At 37.0% G+C, this 16500-nt stretch overlaps 1 protein-coding gene across 2 annotated transcripts in view; it reads left to right on the top strand.

Annotated features, from left to right (window-relative positions):
- Nucleotides 1-16500, top strand: part of LOC107220661 (formin-J) — an 89078-nt gene that overhangs the window by 1442 nt on the left and 71136 nt on the right. Inside the window, exon 1 of one of the 2 annotated variants that reach the window (XM_046743243.1) lies at nt 11191-11247. The exons of the other annotated variant lie outside the window; for it this stretch is intronic. Coding sequence (XP_046599199.1) covers nt 11227-11247 — 21 coding nt within the window. The 5' untranslated portion in view covers nt 11191-11226. Of the gene's footprint in view, nt 1-11190; nt 11248-16500 lie in introns of those variants that run through there. 2 annotated transcript variants of the gene reach the window in all.

Here is a 16500-nt window from a genome sequence, read left to right as displayed (position 1 = left end):
TTATCTCAACGTTTCGTTCCGATAACGTTAATTGCTTCAACCTCGTAATTATTTGTCTTTGTAACTGCATGTTATACTTTACCGTTTAATACGAAGAAGAAAAACAAATAATTCACGAATTCGATTAGTTATTGGTCGCTTGTTCACCGACAGCTACGGATAGAGAGGTAGTGAAAGTCGAGCACTGATTAATAAATTACCAAATGGCTGCAAGCAGTCGACCGATAATAGTATAATTGCTTTGACAATTTCTCACGGATGAACGGAGCAGCGTCGGCTGTATTACTGCGCGGTTATACTTTAACGTCGAAGTAAAGGAAGTACGTATAATTTACCTAAAATGTATTACCGTAGGAATTCACACGTAAATGCAAATTTGCATTATGTTGTATGCCTCGTTGTGCCTTTTTTATACACATGCATCCATGTGGGCACCTATGCATGCATGTATAATAAGAGAATCGTCGAGCAAGACATCTGGCGTTCATATACCATTGTGTGTATGTACCTACCTCCTCAACGAACCAACGAACGAACGACGATATTATTATACAAACTGGTTACCTCTCCGCTGATATCTCTCCCCCTCCTCCTCCTCCTCTCTCTCTCTCTCTCTCTCTCTCTCTTCCCCGGCCGTTCCGTTCCCTCTTCTTCTCACTCTCTCTCACTCTCTCTCTCTCTTTTTCTCTCGCTCGCTCCTCTCTCGGATCGTCGGGTATTTATAGCAGTGCCTTAACCCGATTTAAACATTGCCTTCATTCGTTTAGTTTTAAACTAGCCGCGCGCGGTTTCAAACCCATCCTTCTTCGAATTATCCACTCGCTGACACTTATTGTCTCATTTTTGTACCGACTTGGCAATAATTTCATTCCAGGGATATCGTACGTTGTTATTAATATTATTATTATTATTGCTGCTGTCATTATTCGTGATTGTTATTATTGTTATTTTCATTTATTCCTATCAAATGAAAATATTACCGAGAATTCACGTACGCGTTGTACATCGAGAAAAGCATGTATAAAAACTTTCCTCGTTTATAATTACAATTTACTGCAGCGACGTGAAAAATATCCGTTATGTTTTTCATATTATTACAGGTATATATAATATAATCGATCGCTGTTTCCAACGGTTCATCTAAAGTAAACAGGCCATTATAATTTCCTTTTCCTTTTACCTTAATTCTTTTTTCTCCCTCTCTTTCCGACCCTTTCTTCTTGTATATTCGTACCGTAGAAATCGGTCATAATTATACGCGTTGCATACACACGGTGCTTACACGGACATTAACACGTTGAATTATACGTATGACTCGACGCATGCATGTGTGTATGTACGCAAACTATATATGTATATATAAAAATGCTAATAATAATGAAGCAGTAAACGAAAGTACCCAGCATTGGCGAGGATTAGTGAGGATAATGTAGTTACTCACTACTCATTATTTTTACGTTACCTAAAGGCGAACGAGGAGCGTACCCTTGTACCATTGTCGAATATAATTCGGCCGACCCGATGGCGGAGTTCTTTGGTATTTGAAGAACGATTATAAATATACCGGAATTGAATAATGTGACTAAAGCGAGCCTCGAGTAGAAGAAGAGAAGGAATGCTGCTGTATTATGTTGTATACATTTTCCAAGAAATATATACATACGTATGTGTGTATACGCACACACACATGATTATCTATACACACTTTCATCCTCAGCCACAAGAACAAATTTTCCGTTTTGTATATAACTCGATGTATATCTTGTCTACGCATATCTCCGCGTCGAACTAAAATTTTGATAGATAAAATTAGTCGGGAGAGTTTAATAATATGTGTACAACTACGTATGTATATAAGGCGTGTAAATACGTGCACGGTACAGTAGACTCGGGAAGTTAATGCCTGACCGCGATTCGGATGAAAGTTATGAAACAGAATTTCTTAAAAGCGAAATTGCTGCTGCTGCTGCTGCTGCTGCTGCTTGGAATTATCACGCTCACAGCATTTTCCCCTTTCCCTTCTATGAATAAATCCGCCTTATAATTTATTCCGTGCATTGCATACGTATATGTATGGATGTGTGTATGTATAACTAAACAATATAGGTTTGCACAACGATGATCGAAATGGAACACAGAAACGCGCGAGGATGTAAAAATTAGTGAAGAAATGTACGAATGGACGATTTTTAAACTCCGATATTTGATAATAAAAAAAAATTGTTAGTTTCCTCTGTTCTTATCCGTACCCCGGTCAACATAGGTATCGTGTACATACACGACGAAACAATAATTCCCGTTATTCGTTCGTTGTCGAGACTCGCACTCCGTTATTAAAAAGAAACCTGCTATTGGTTAAATATTGATTTGTTCTTGTCGTTACGCGTGCGGTGCATTCGCGTATTAATCAATTACCATGCATAGAGAACACGCGGATATTAATAACAGATACCGCAACCTGTTCCCATCCAAAATCCCCCTCGCATGTGTTATTTAATCGTTATCAAAATACGACACACCGACCTCCGCGAGTACCTGTGTAGTAAGGTGTATACACACAGACGTGTGTGCGTGTAACAATATGCATTACTTTCAATATATTTCACGAGCGCAACGGCAGCGCGCATATAAACATCAGTATTCATGAAACGAAACCACCGTCGATGATGATAAATCCAATCAATCCGGTCGTTAAGGTATAATTAATGCATACAGGCATACGTAAAGTAAAATTTGCGTATGTTGTATAGATGGTACTTAGAGATATTTATTTGTCGCTTCGAGCAGCTTTGCTGAATGACTGACTGACTGACTGACTGACTTACTTACTCACTTAATGATTTACCGATTTACTCACTGATACGCCGGCATTTAAATTATATACACCGGCGGCGTCTAGGATAAGTGCCGACGTTTGACGACGAGGGCTACGAGAAGAAAGGGGAAGGGAGGGAGGAAGAAGGGAGAGAGGGAGAGAGGTAGAGATGGTTCGGACATTCTGCGGTGGTGGTGGTGGCTGGAATGGCTTTAGAAACTCTCATTGTCAGCTGAGCGTTTGGCTGCTGCCAACCGGTGGTTCGCTCTTTAAGTTCTATGAATCGAAAAAAGGAAAGAAGATGAAAATAGGTAAATGAAGAATAAAAAAAAGAATCGTCGTCGACGTTGTCGCGCGGATAATAGCGTGGAGCGACGGAGAGGAATGAGATAGGATTTTGGGGGGGGGGGGTTCATTTTGCGGAGCCGCTTAAATGAGGGCGCATTTATTATACGCTATATTTGTCGGATTATTGTAATCTATTTGGATAATTGATCGTAACATGAAAGAAGATTGAATGAAGAAAAAAAAAAACAAACAAGGATTATTAAAGTGAAAAATGAAATAAATATTATCCAGCTGTCTTTGACGAGAAGAAAAAATATAAAAATTCGACCCTCGAATCTTTATTTTTATACGAATAATTCTTATTCGACATTGTTCTGTGTTGTGCTGCAATTTATGCGTATAAATAGTTTGAATACCGAAACGACGTTTAATTGCGCAAACGGCTTGGCGAGGGAATGAAATAAGGGTGGGAGTAAACTTCTCTCTCGAAATTAGCCGATTAATTTAATCCACAGTAAGGGTAGCGGGGTTACCTTATATATACATATATGTATATACCCCGTAAATGAGACTGGTGGCGGGGGATGAAAATTACCGGTTGGTAATATAAGAGAAGGAGAGAGAGAGAGAGCCAGAGAAGAAGAGAATGAGAAAATCGCGCTCAAACTCCTGCAGTCAATAAACAGCCCACTCGATGATTATGCATGTTCAGATATAATGCAATGCACGCAACAGCTGTACACTTATATATATATATATATATATGTATATATTCACGTTCAGTCATTTACTTATCTCTCCTTGTTGCTATTATTCTACTATGGAGTAAAAACATGCATATATGTATTCTCTTTCGAAATGCGCGAGTGTGTATAAAAAGATTTGCTTACTGTTATACTTGTCCATTGTGTATATATGTCTGTATATATACCCATATATATATAATATCGAAGTCCTTGAATACCTTTTGACCTTAAACAACTTTTGAAAGAGTAGATTTATCGTAAAATGATAAGAGACTTTTTTTTTAGAGCGTTCAATTCCCTAAAAAGATATATTCTGGTTATATCAGTACCCTAATGCTTTGACGAGTTATAAAATTGCAAAGTAAAAAAAGAAAACACACACACACACTCGATTTCTCACGTCATTTAGATGGGAAATAAATATTGCGACGAGGCACCTCTAAATCTTGGTACTAAAATCTGAAACCTGGACAGCATTTTTTTCCCGTCATTTCAAACAATATTTTCGACTTGAATTTTGAAAAAAAAATGTCCGACATTTTGGATACTGTCAAACATACAACATATATATGTATATATTTATTATGTTCATCTTATGCACATAATGTATAAAGTATGTTTATTTAAGCGCGTCTATCTACTTATCATTCATGCAAGGTCGTAAAACGCGCGCGTGCGCTCTGCCGGACAAATACCGAACTAACACAATGCAAAACGAACTTACATGTGCATGCACATACATATATGTATATACACATATCAATCCATTTTATGTACCAATTACGCCGTCAATCCCAGCAGTGTAAACCCTTTTCAAAAAGTTTCATCCTCTTTCGTTCTCCTCTTGTGTTGTGCGAATGTGTATGCAAATGTGTGCATATGTGTAATAACATCTGTATACATATGCATATATTATATTTATTTTTGCAACGTCATAGAACGTTACAATATATGTATATATATACTACAATAAGTTTTCCTAGCAGTATGTATATATATGTGTATGTATACACATATTAGGTAGCTTATTATTATACACACTGTATAGGTACAGCCTTCATAAATTTAGATTAACCTGCAAGAGGGGGGGGGGGGGGGGGGGGGGTCAAATGTCGCTTGAAAAACTCGCTTCTTCGTTTTAATTATTTATATTTTTATTTAACTCCATTCTCCTTGCAGCTTTATCCTAATACCATTTCCTTATTTATTTCTTCAAGCTTCTCATACAACAAAATTCTTCTTGCGCGTGTCTCTGTTTCCTTTTTCCTTACAACGTGTCTTATTTTCGAATTACTTCAACCCGAATAAAATGAATAATCGCGATAATATTTTCACGTTGTTGTTGTTGTTGTTGTTGTTGTTGTTGTTGTTGTTGTTACTGGTGTTGTTATTCTGGATTTTTTCTTTATTAAAATAATATCTGTAACTTGAAATTTCTGGACAAACTCTTGTCAACATAAACGTAAAATAAATGGTAATGTCGTTAGAAGAAGAAGATAAAAAAATCGTAGCGTTATATTATCTTGAATTTAAAGAAAGCTACAAAGAAAAAGAAAAACACGTAGGAAAAAAGAAAAAAAAAACATATCGACGACGGTTCAGAACTCGGCTCGCATGTTTCAGCCACCTAAACAGCGTGCAACGCGTTCTGTTGCTGCTGCTGCTTCTCTTAATACACACACACACATGCATATACGTGTTACATCTCCGTATATGTATTTACATCGGCATGTAGAAACGCGCACTCACACACACACACACACCTCAGGCATACCTATAATATACGTGTGTATGTATATTTGTATATAAAATGGGATAGAACAACTTGAAACGCGAGGACGGAGATACAGAGATGCGCGTTCTCTCCCTCCTCGTGTGAGGGATAAAGATAAGAGAAAGAAATCCAATATCCTCTCTTCGGAGAGACAGAGAGAGAGAGAGAGAGAGTGAGGGAGGGAGATTTAACTCTCGTCAAAGGTGGAAAAGGAGAGGAGGAAAGCGTTCTTCTTTTTTTTTTTTTCTTCTTCTTCCCCTTTATCTTCTTCTTCGACTCTGCAGGAGAGGAGCAAAATGAAGGAGAGAGAAAGAAAGAGAGAGAGAGAGAGAGAGAGAGAGAGAGAGAGAGAGAGAGAGAGAGAGAGAGAGAGAGAGAGAGAGAGAGGAAAAGATGGAATCTGAACGTATGCTAAATACATGTTCCCCCGGCAAGTTCGCCGCTGCCGCTGCTGACGAATATACCTCTCGTGCCTGTGCGGATGCGTGTGTTTGTAAACTTAAACACGCGTGTGCGTAATCCATAAAAACACGCGCGTCGAGATTTATCTTGTAATCGTCTGTGATATTATTATATTATTTTTTTTTTTTTATTTCCGTCTAATGTTTCTCTTTCTTCGTTTCTCCTATTAGACTCGATATAACGGGTCACGTGATTGGTATTGATTATCGTATTACACCCACTAATACGTATTATATCCATCGCTTTATACACACGTGTGAATTTTAGTCGCATATCGTGTCACACACGCATCGGCGGCAGCGGCTCGTTGTTAATTTTCAATTTTCTTTCCTTTCTTCCTCCTCTTATATCCGGCTCTTCGTCGTTCCTCTTCATACAAAGCGCGTATCCTTATCTCCTTCTTCTTATTTTTCGTTCTTCTTTACCATTTTTAGAGTTTAGTAGCGCCGCCGCTCCAACCGAGGAAACTACGCGCGGATGAGGTATACAAAAGCAATTTCTGACTTTGCCTTAGTTGCCAAGCGGAGGGGGTAGAGTGAAAGAGAGAAAAGGAAAGAAGAATAAATAGACGCCGAGTTTATTGGAACCGTCGTGGTACGGGGCTGATGGAGAAATGTAGTATATACCTGTAGGGGCGGATCCGACGGCGGTGCGGGAAGAGGAGAAAAAAGTTCATTCAATCGTTATTATGCGTACACCTACGTCTCTCTGTGTGCGCGTTTGTACGTATATACGTGTATACACGTTTATTGAATGCCGTAGAGAAATGATGAAATTTTCTCGTCTTCTTTTGCCGTTTCTTTTTTCTTTTTTTTTTTTCTTCCTCCAGAGATTTCACACATCCTCCCTGATTTTCCTGTTATTATTTAATATATATTTAAGTTATAAGCGTGACTCTTATAACTTAAAAGGGTTGCGGAAATAATAATTCCTGAGTCTCAACGACTTGGGTTGATGTAGAAACGATACTAAAACATTATATTAACACCAATCACAAATAATTACATAAATAATAACAAAAATAATTATAACACTTATAGTCACCTAAATCAACAACAATGTCGGTTTTGACGATCGGGATTGTAGGCTTAGTTGACAATGATAAGAATAATTTACAATATAATTTACAATATATTTTACAGAGCATTCACTATGACGCTAGTGGATGTCTCGAGCGCCTGTCAATCACTCCCCTCTCTCCCGAGGCGATGATTCCGCGATGGTCACTCTTGGTTATCCTTTCCGTAACCCGTTCAGCGTGTTTGTTGTTTTTCATAAATAAGTTTGGGTAAACAGGCCACAAACTTACATATAAATTAATCAAATACATATGATGCGTATAATATTGTGTTGCGAGGAAAAATTTGATAGTTTCTATACAATGTTATATCCTTGGAAAGAAAAAAAAAAAAATTAAACGAAATGCACGTCGTTGATACGCGTTTCTGTCGTAATCTTGAAATATACGAGTATATACATATATATCGAACTGCACAAATTGCAAATAATAATTTATATCATTGCAATAAACAATTATTCTCCATTTGGCTTTTTAACACCGTCCGTTTAGAACACCGATGATAAAATTCGTTTTCGCGGTATGTCATAATAATAATAATAATAATAATGTGGGAGAAATACTGTACAGACAGTTATGAAAGTCGTGTTTTATAAAATGGTATGGATAAAATACGTGTATACGTAGAGTAATTATAATAATGATAGATACTGCAATCTGGCGGTGCTGAGCAGCCGATGTTTACAAGAGATTTTACTGACCTATTTACAATATATTTTATCAGGGTTTTTTTTTTCTGCCATTCTAAATTTATCGTCATTAATATGCTTAGATTTTTTTTCTTCTCTCTTCATCCTCACTCTTATTTCACGATTTGCCATTACGCGTATGTTGATCGTGGAGACTAATGTTTTTTTTGTTTTTTTTTCCCTTTACCATTTTAGATAATCTCGGAAGAATTTTAAAACCTCGCGTGCACATTTTTTCCTTGTGTTATTATCGCGTAATGATTAGATTCTCCGCAAATATCAAAGAAGATAAGATCGTTTTACTTTTGTCCTTCGTCTTTCTTCCCATCGATAAATATTCCTCTTACATTTTTATTCAAATTCGAATCACTCGGTGTCTCTTTTTATTTCATTCCTTCTTTCTTTCGGTTATTCTTGTTTTTTTTCTTTTCTGCGTCTTTCGCGGCAGAATTTATTCCGAGAATCAGAGTCTGCAATTTACCGTCTCCTCTTGGCAGAGCTTGGATACAAATGTATAATTATAATATCGCGTCAGCAACGCCTCCCATCTTCCTCTAATGTGATACATGTAACAAGAATGATGATGATGATAATAACAATAATAATAATAAACTGATTCTGATCATTCAAACGAATTTCACTGAAAAGTTGCTCAATATTCGTCTCATGATTTGTAGAATTGAAAATCAATTCTCGTAACTTTCTCATATTTATATACGCATATCACATTTCTTCATCGTTCAACTTCTTTTTTTTTTCTTCTCATGATAAATGTTTCACCGTTGTCTTATCGGTACATCATTCAGTGTAATATTATCACACAAATTACGTCTATTATTTTCTCATCACACTCGTTTTGAAGAATTATATATGTATATATACAATTTGCACACGGCATATATAAAGTACGTAAATACATACGTGTATAATAAGTAGCATTAAAATCTTGGGCCAGTATCGATCGATCCTTGCTAAAGATTTACTGTTTCTTTGTTCGTCGATCGCACAAATCATCGATGATGCGGATGTGTTGTATATACAAACTATATTCTTATAGTATTATAGGTACATTATACAAGTGTGCGGATCGACATGATCGTATGTGCGTATATTGTTAATTGTCATATTATACTTGTGCCCCGCTGCAGCTGCATAGAATTATTATTGCGAACTGACGACTGTAGCAGAGCAGGTATAAAAGTAATTCGCGCATCTGCAGCTGCGGCATAATTGTTGTTATTGTTTCGTTAATATTCTTCTTCATATAAACCTACATACGTATGGACAAACCGTGCGCCCGTTGCGTACTCATACGTGTACGTACTTACGTATCAGGTAAACAAATATATGAGTAATGTACGCTTGTAAAATCGCTTAATATCTTATATATATATATATATGTATATTCATGTATGTATCGCGAAAGATCGGCGCAGGTTGGAAATATAGACGGATGGGTGTATAAGCGTGCGCAAGTGTGTGTATAAAATTGATACGGGTGAATAAATGGACGAGGGCGCTTGTAAGAAAAGAGCGCGCAATGAATCGCTCGTTTCGCCAATTTATACATACGTCAATTTATACGTCATTACACCTTGGCAATACGTGTATTATATATAATACATAAATTTTTACTATAGCGTGTTATACGCAGCATGGAAAAGCAGGAGATTCGTACCTATGCTATGTTGAATATACGTTGGTAAGGCATCTCTCTCTCTCTCTCTCTCTCTTCTTCACTTGATCCATCTCGGTTATAGGTACAGACACGGATATATAATATATAACACCGTAGAACGGGGCTGCTCCTCCTAATTGGAATCGTGATTTAATTACTATTTTCATTTCTCAAACTTGTGTGTTGACTTCCTCTCTCCTTATAATTGCACCGGCAACCAAGCCGAAGCTGAATTCTCCCCCTCCGTATTCATTCATTCCCACGATCGATGGCGAGAGAGAAAAAAATAAGAGATAAAAAAAAGAAATAACAATTCTCTGTTGATTGTTTTACGTCGTTGCTGTTGTTGTTTTTCTCTACCACCATTGGTTTCCCTCTTTTACCTATTTTTTTTTACTCGTCATGCAGTGCGGCGCATGTAATTATTATTTTTTTCTTCCTCTTTTTTTGTGTCATCATTACACACTTGTAGAAAAAAAATGTATCATTTGATCTTCATCTATCATTATCATCATCACTCTCTCTCTTTCGACTATACATATATACGTACGTATATATATATATATGTATACGTATGATAGATATTCATTATATATAGATATACGTATATATGTATATGGGTATATGTTGGTATACATGTTATACCGTATTTATCACTGACTGTTATTAGTCGAAAGAGAGAGAGAATAATTGTTATATTTGCGATTCTGCTGAAAAAAGCGCGATGTGATTTATATACGCGTCACGATCGATCTTGAATTCGTTTTCATCCTTTATGTTCCGCATACGTATTATTATACACGCGCGCACGCATATACATGTGTGTGTGTGTCTATATTTATATAATACGTAGGATAGGTATTGTACGTGTATATATTCACGTATGATACACATATATTGCAGAAATTTCATATGCGCGTCGCGAGGACTTGTGAAATATACACACATTGTACATACAATATATATACGTATGAAGGGAGGTCAAGTTATTGTTGTTACGTGCGTATTCGTATAATATAATAATAGGTATACACACGTAATATAATATTATTAACAGTATTAATAACAATAATGATAATAATGTTGATAATAGTAATAGTAATAATAATACAATGACGACAACGATGATTTTATGCCGCTGACGAATCAACCGTGTAAATCTATGCATACGTCGTATGCATAAGAGTCAGCGTGTACCTGCGTATTATTATTATTATTATTATTATAATTGTTGTTGTTGTTGTTTTTATTGTTATTATTTTTATCAACGTTATTAACGTTATTATTACAGGCATATCTCTTCGTTTCTATCCGAGTCAAATGAATCTCCCCACCTAACGACAGATCATGCTAAATGTATGCGTACGCATATTATTGTAATACGTCTTTGCACGCACGCGACTGTCTTGTGTGCGACGTCTACACGCATAGATGCGTAGAGACGTGTGCAAGGATCATGCGCGCGGCGACTTCCCCTCGATACCCTCCCTCCCGCCCTCTCTCTCGATCCACCCCCACTCTTACCGTCAATCCCGAACCTCTCTGAGATCGCTAGCGTAACTCTGCGAGAGAGATATAAAATGCGCGCGAAGCTAACGAAACGCCGTGTGGTTGGCTGGTGCTCGTGCAGCGCACGTGTGCAACGACGAGGATGAGAGAGAGAGAGAGAGAGAGAACGGTGACTAGCGCAATATGAATGCATCTATCGTGTGCACATGTACGTATGTAGGTATAATGTCTCTACGATGCGCGCACACGCGGACACTCGTTCGTAATTTATCTATCTTCTTTGTCTGACTCACTCGACGTTGCTGCGCGTAGCCGTGTGCTCGTTTAAACCTAACCTAATCTATAACTTGAAGTTGCCGTATGTCGCGTACGTTACGTACGTAATGTAAAAATGGCATACGTTGTACGTGCATGGGTAAAAGGTGTTGAAGATGAAGATGAAACGGAGGAATCACACAGAGACTGATTGTCGGAGAAACGAAGGTGAAGTATCGTGTGTGTGTGTGTGTGTGTTTGTTTGCGTGGTATTGGAAAGTGTGAAGTGAGAAGGAAATTTGACAAACTCGCGTGTTATTATTACACTTGTATATACGTATTGTACGCGTACGGTATGTTTTAGTGTTTGTGTTATATAGTCGTACATAGGACAACGGATTATAGGATTACTCGTGCAACAGGGCCGCACAATAAGGCAGATAAGGAGGGCAAAGTTGTTGGTTCGCCGTGAACTATATCGATTATAAAGATAATGACGATGATAACAATGACAACAACAGCGACAATGTCAATGAGTAATGAATCTTGAACTTCTCAACAAATATTTGTTTGTATTTTATATCTACATATGCATACGCGTTCGTTTTCCTCATTCTTCCATACACTGCGTATTTATATAACTCTCCTATTCTTCCTACACACGCTCAATCGACGCAGCGGCGTACGGTACGATAATTTCTAAACTTCTCTCGACATTTTTAGACCTCCTATGCGATACGTTACATTTATATATAATACCGGTGTAATTGCGTGATTGTTCGGACGTTATCAATTTTTTTTTTTTTTTTCAAATTTTCTTTTCCTTTTCGAATGTTTCGTACATATTGATAACGTAAAATTTAACTTATCCGCCGACGTTTATAATCATTTTTGTACCTGTTGTATACAGCATTCGCGTGTATACGTGCCTGTCTGTTTACTCTGGCATATGCATAACACACCGAGTCGGCGTGTTGTTCGTTTTTTCTACTGCTCGTTCAACTTGTCTTATATACGGCTGCCGCTGTTGCCGGTCTGCCGTTCTGCTGGCAGGCTTGCTTGCTTGCTTGCTTGCTTGCTGGCTGAATGGGGGAAATTAGATAAATGACGATTACGCTTTTGAACAATCTATATTATTATCATTATATCTACACCCTATGCATATAGGTACAGTGCAGCCAACATCAGGGTTAAATAAAGAATAACCGAATACTTATTATTCTACAATTACTAATTTATCTTTGTCGTACCCACACATGCACAACCCGACATGTAATATTATCCCTATACAAGATACAATTCCTCTTTTTCTTACATACTGTTTGTTTGTTTGTTTTCTTTTCATTTATTTTTATATTTTATTTTCTTCCTCGATCGTGTACTCGCTTTACGTTGATACGTATCTCGTTGTTGTTGTTGTTATTATTACTGTCATCATTGTCATTATTATAATTATTATTTCGTGAAGTATATTATGTGTTACATATGGAAATAGAATCGTATACTCGTATTGTACAGATTAAAGGATTGGGTGTGTGTGTGTGTGTGTGTGTGTGTGTAAATTATAAAATACGTCTATGTGGGTTAGATTCGACACAGTGAAAAGAGCGTGGTTCCACGACATTGCGCATGAACACAAAACACAACGAAGTAGGTAGAAAACGTTGAGTCGGCGGCGGAGGAGGAGGAGGGAGAACTAAAAGCAGTCGCGGAGAGACTCAGGTGGGGAGGGGGGGAAGGTAAAATGAAGATTGACGCCATAAATACTAATGTCGGCGGTATGTGTTCGGGGGAATATTATCTACATACATATATTTATACGCGGACGGGTGCGCGTGTCTTTGTTTTTTAATTTTTTCAAATTTTCTTTTTCTCCTTATTTTCCCTCCATCGTCGCACTTCTTTGCGCTGACTGTACACCCACTCTTCAAGACATTGGAAATAGTTATGACAGTGGTTCTCATTTGATTATATTTCTCGTCGACCATGCAGTTATTTCAGCGGTTCGCATCTAACAATCGGTATACTTACATTTATTTAATTATACCATTCCGGCTCAAGTTTTCCTCTATTGTTTTTGTAATTTTTTACTGTTATCGACGCTGCTACTTGACTTTGAATTCTACAATTATAATCTTTATACGTACGATACTATGACCCATCTGTCGGTATAAATGATAATGATTTAATGTATTGGAAAAATTGTGACGATGAGGAATGTGATATTAGATACGTTACAGTAACCTTGAAAACAGTGAGAATAATAAGACAAAAAAAACCAAATGCAAAGAATGGGAGAAAAAAACAATTTGTTGAATTTCAAATCGTGCCCGAGGCCTGAATATGGCGCGAATATTAGCAAAAGAAGAAGAAATGGCAAAATCGTTGCAAAGCGTGGATGGATCGAGTCGAGCGGGGTCGGAAGAGGTGAAGGGGCGCGAGGGGGGGGGGATATGATGTACAGTCGGGTTAGAAAACGAGGTCAAAGAATGATGTTATTATACGAATATCTATAGATTATTGTACGTCATATACCTCTAGTCTTGCGCCGAATAGATATATTTAAATAATTATCTTCAAACTCGTACAAAATACAATAAACAAATTTCGAATGTGAAATTTACTGCCAATAATTGATACGATTGTTCAGTTAATTAATTGAACATTTTTCTAAACGTGGTTTGAATATTTTTACCTTCCTTTGGTTTTTCTTGATTTTTTTTTTTTTTATATTTCTCAACGTTCACCTGACGCGTAAATACATGATACTGCAACATGTATATCTATATTACGTGTACATCGTACATAAGATATGAAAAAAAAAGTGGAAATGAAAATTTCTCCAGCAATAAATGGCGAGAATCACACCATCAGTGGTCTAAAAACCCGAGTTTTTCTCACACGTTCGTTATACGTGCATACGTATAATTATAATTGATTATTTATAAATAGCGCAGTGTCATAAAAGTTGTTACACGTGTGCGTATTGCATGCGATGTATGTACGATAACGACGGACTCTTAATTACTTTACAGCGTACGTACGTAGAAAATATAATTTCCGGCATTGAAATTGGCATTGCAATTAAAATACATGCAATTACTCTTTCTCGACGCTTTTGCAGTTGATAAATATCTCGAATTTAATTTCCGTTAGGATATATTTTGTATTATACGTGTAAAAATTGTTGTTGTTGTTGTGGTTATCATCATCATCATCATCATCATCATCATCATCATCATCATGATTGTTATTGTTATTGTTATTTTCATTGCGATCATTTGTTTTAAGAAGAGGAAAAAACAAAGAACAAACGAACACGGGCATGGATTATAAAGATTTGAGTATTGTTTCACCATTTTCGTTTATTCAAACACCAATTATTCTCTCTTTCTATCTTATTATATCTTCCATCGAGGAGTTTTCTATGCAGATAAGCCTTGTTTTAAGTAAGCATTCGTGCATGTAAGAGCCACTTAAAAATCAATGCACACACACACACACACACACACGCACGCACATACTTACTTAAAATCCCGCGCGCCGTGTAAGCAAACGGCCGAGAACTCGAATGCACGGGGCTTCAAGATAGCCGAGGAGTCGAGAGGAAGGGAGAGGAGAGGAGAGGAGAGGAGAGGAGAGGAGAGGAGAGGAGAGGAGAGGAGAGGAGAGGAGAGGAGAGGAGAGGAGAGGAGAGGAGAGGAGAGGAGAGGAGAGGAGAGGAGAGGAGAGGAGAGGAGAGGAGAGGATAGGAGAGGAGCCATGCCAGCAGCAGCAGCAACGCCACCACCTTAGAACCGGTATTCAATTGTCACTCCCTCATTTCATTTTCATCTACACACATGCCTGTTACATCCTTACATCCGAGTACATTATATATTATACATATACACGTGTAACAACAACAGCAACAACAACAACAAAAATAATAATGGACGTATCATGTACACACGGTGACAGTCGATCAATCTGCTGCACGTTTCTCAGGAATTTCTTCCCATTATTTGCGATTATCTTTGTTACCATTACTGTCATTATTATTAATAGTTAAATTATTATTATATTACGTATGACGGTCGCGTTCGATTGCAAATGTTTACGCAGATATTTATTTGCGATATTTCGAGGAGTCTCGCTGATTCAATTTTTACCCCCACTCCCTCTTCATTTTACATACATGTACGTTGTCCCGGCGTTATTTTTTAAAATTTATTTTTGTTTCACGTTACTCTTAGTTTTCCTTTTCTCACTTCAATTTCGTTCTTATTTCTCATCGCCCGGTATTGTGTTGTTTTTGTGGTTTACGGCGGTGCGCAATTTGCCACAGTATATATAATATTATAATATACTATATATTATATTGACGTACTATATATATATATACATACACGTGTATGTGTATGTGTATTATTTTCAATCGCTGGTGTACTTTGTCTTGTACAGTGAGGTATATAGTTGGTTGGCGTGGTTCTGACACGATACGATAAACTTTCCTTTTGAGTCACGCTTTGTTTCATCGCAATCGACTGCCTCTCGACGCAAAGCCAATCAATTTTATTATATCGATGCAGTGAACTGGAATTACACGTTTCGGCGTGATGTATACAGCACACCTATAATCTTATACAATATGTATATGCGCAGCGCGGTATAACATCGTCGAGTACGCAATGCTTACGCAGGATGAAATACAACATTTTGAGAAAGGAGAAAAAAAATTGTGTCGATGAATTTTTAATCGATTATATTAACACGATTTTTATATCGTTGTCTTTATTATTACTATTGTTATACTCACGTAGGTGTATATTCTTCTAATCGTTCAATACGCGGGAATATTACCCGCTTGGACAATTTGTCGAAATTTTTCTTCAATCCTTCGATTTGCTTCTTATTACATTGTTGTTCGAGGTATTTTTATTAATCAAATAAATACGTATCGCGACACGCTGCGGTTGTTTGTTCGTTTAATTATATTTTATCGGTAAATCAAAACGCTGTGCGATATTTATGTATGTGTTAACAAATATTTTATTTTATTTCCTTATTTAATTATTTATTCATTCATTCATTTATTATTAGTGATTTTGTCTACGCTTGTTCTTACGTTCGTTTTGTCGTCGTTTACTTGAACGTTTAATTCGAAATTATTTTCTCAATCATTTGCCAACCGTTCTTCTCCGCGCACTCCAATTATGTATAGTAT

Source organism: Neodiprion lecontei, chromosome 6 (genome assembly GCF_021901455.1).
Source record: "Neodiprion lecontei isolate iyNeoLeco1 chromosome 6, iyNeoLeco1.1, whole genome shotgun sequence".
Classification (NCBI taxonomy): Eukaryota; Metazoa; Arthropoda; class Insecta; order Hymenoptera; family Diprionidae; genus Neodiprion; species Neodiprion lecontei.
The sequence above is the reverse complement of the archived record's forward strand: the minus strand, read 5'-3'. Positions and strand labels throughout refer to the sequence as shown.